We start from the raw sequence: 2,086 nt of genomic DNA, 5'->3' as shown, positions 1-2,086 counted from the left end.
AAATGACAAAAGGAAAATCTCTTGGGTATCAGAGGTATCACAAAGCTTACTAAATTGAGTTACATATGTTGTACAAGAGGTAGAAATAAAAAATTAGAAATTTCAGGGGAAAAATTAGAAGAGGCATACTCTACTTCCATAATTAAATCAAAGAATCTCAACATTTGGGTCAGCCTTGGGTCCTGCAATTGTGGTCACTTCTTCAACCCTGGACAATTGACCCTTTCAGAGCTGCCATCCCAGAGAATCTCATCAGAGCCTCCTTAATGTCTTTGTTCCTCAGGCTGTAGATGAAGGGGTTCAGCATGGGGGTGACCACCGTGTACATCACCGAGGCCACGGCACTTGCATGGGAGCTCTGGGTAGCAGCAGAGCTAAGGTACACTCCTAGGCTCGTACAATAAAATAAGGAGACAACTGAGAGGTGAGATGCACAGGTGGAAAATGCTTTATACTTGCCCTGAGTTGTTGAGATCCCAAGTATGGAGGAAGCTATCTTAGAGTAAGAGTAAAGGATCCCAGTGAAGGGACCACCAGCCAGCAACACAGCTGCAAAATACATCACCATATTATTAAGAAAAGTATCAGAGCAGGCGAGTTGGATCATCTGATTGAGTTCACAGAAAAAGTGGGGGATCTCCACCTCTGTACAGAAGGACAGCTGCAACGCCATTAAGCTTTCTAACAAGGAATGCAGGATGCTAATGATCCAGGACACCAGAACCAGGAGTCCACAGAGCCAGGGGTTCATGATGACCATGTAGTGCAGGGGATGACAGATGGCCACAAAGCGGTCAAAAGCCATCACAGTCAGGAGTAAGACATCTAATCCTGCAAAGAGTATAAAAAAGTATATCTGGCAGAGGCAGCCTTCATAAGTGATCTGTTTGCTTTGAGTCTGGATGTTCAGCAGCATCTTGGGGACGGTGGTGGAGGTGAAACAGATATCTACAAAGGACAGGTTGGCCAGGAAGAAGTACATGGGGGTGTGGAGGTGGGAGTCAGAGCTGACGGCCAGGACGATGAGCAGGTTTCCAAACACAGTGATCAGGTACATGGAGAGGAAAAGCCCTAATATGAGGGGCTGCAGTTCTGGTCCCTCTGAAAATCCCAGAAGAAGAAACTCTGAAACTCCTGTAAGGTTCCCTGGCTCCATGGGTTAGAGGTAACTACCAGGAAATAGAAAAACAAATGACTAATTTCACACAAACAAGTGTTTTTGTAACCTAGCATAAGTTCTCCCACTTATATTTTAGAGCCAGGAAATTAGTTTTAATATTTGTGTGTGGTCTTGTCCCCATTAGGGCACTCTTAGCACCATTTCTCATCAGAAATTCCATTTCAACCTTAGACTGTTCCCACGTATAATGCAGACTCTCTTTTTACTGAGAATATTTTTCATTCTGGTGAGGAATACACACTTAGTATCGACCATGTTCTAGGCACTGTTTGGGCAATGAATATAGGGCGCTGATAAACAACATCCTTATAATCCTATGATGGAGAGAAAATATAAGCAAATACTAATAATCAAATAACATGTCAGATTGTGACAGGAGCTGTGAAGACAAGGAAAGCAGGTATAAAGGAGTTGATGGGGTGTCAGTTTTTATACTGGATGTCCATACAAGACCTGCAAAGAAGGTGACATGTGAATAAGACCTCGAGGGAGATAGGAAGAGAGATTGAGGTTATCTCAGGTAGTGTGTGCCCAACAGGGGCAATGGCCAGTGCCAAGTCCCTGACGAAGCTGCTTGATTCAGAAAACCAAGGCTCAAAAGAAAGCCAGGGTGGTGAGGGGAAGAAGCAAGAAGGAGAATGATGAGAGATGGTGACAGTGTGTTGAGGAATGAAGCATTCACCCAGCACCAGCTGAAACTTCAAGATACAGGGATTCCTTCATTTTATTAATTCTGCAGAACTTTCTTAATTTTGTTATAAAGATGTCCCATGAGTCGAAATAGACACCCCATTAGGAACTTCTGTTGATTGAGTTCTGGCCTCTGTCAATAAGGGTCACCTTAGAATATGTGAGCCCTGGTACTCCTGCTTTGAGGACTGCCTTCAGTTCACAACACACACACAC

At 43.9% G+C, this 2,086-nt stretch overlaps 1 protein-coding gene across 1 annotated transcript; it reads right to left on the bottom strand.

The window, feature by feature from the left end:
• Positions 1 to 202: 202 nt before the first annotated feature.
• Positions 203 to 1,156, bottom strand: LOC125283748 (olfactory receptor-like protein OLF4). Its single transcript, XM_048226619.1, has one exon. The coding sequence runs from the start codon at positions 1,154 to 1,156 to the stop codon at positions 203 to 205; it is 954 nt and encodes a 317-aa protein (XP_048082576.1).
• Between the last annotated feature and the right edge of the window lie 930 nt (positions 1,157 to 2,086).

The sequence above is a fragment of the Ursus arctos genome, unplaced genomic scaffold (genome assembly GCF_023065955.2).
Source record: "Ursus arctos isolate Adak ecotype North America unplaced genomic scaffold, UrsArc2.0 scaffold_14, whole genome shotgun sequence".
In the NCBI taxonomy this organism is placed as follows: Eukaryota; Metazoa; Chordata; class Mammalia; order Carnivora; family Ursidae; genus Ursus; species Ursus arctos.
Note: the sequence above shows the minus strand (reverse complement) of the source record. Positions and strands in the feature narration are given on the sequence as shown.

Coding starts and splice junctions, on each gene's coding strand:
- LOC125283748 (XM_048226619.1), bottom strand. CDS start 1,156: ATGGAGCCAGGGAACCTTACAGGAGTTTCAGAGTTTCTTCTTCTGGGA.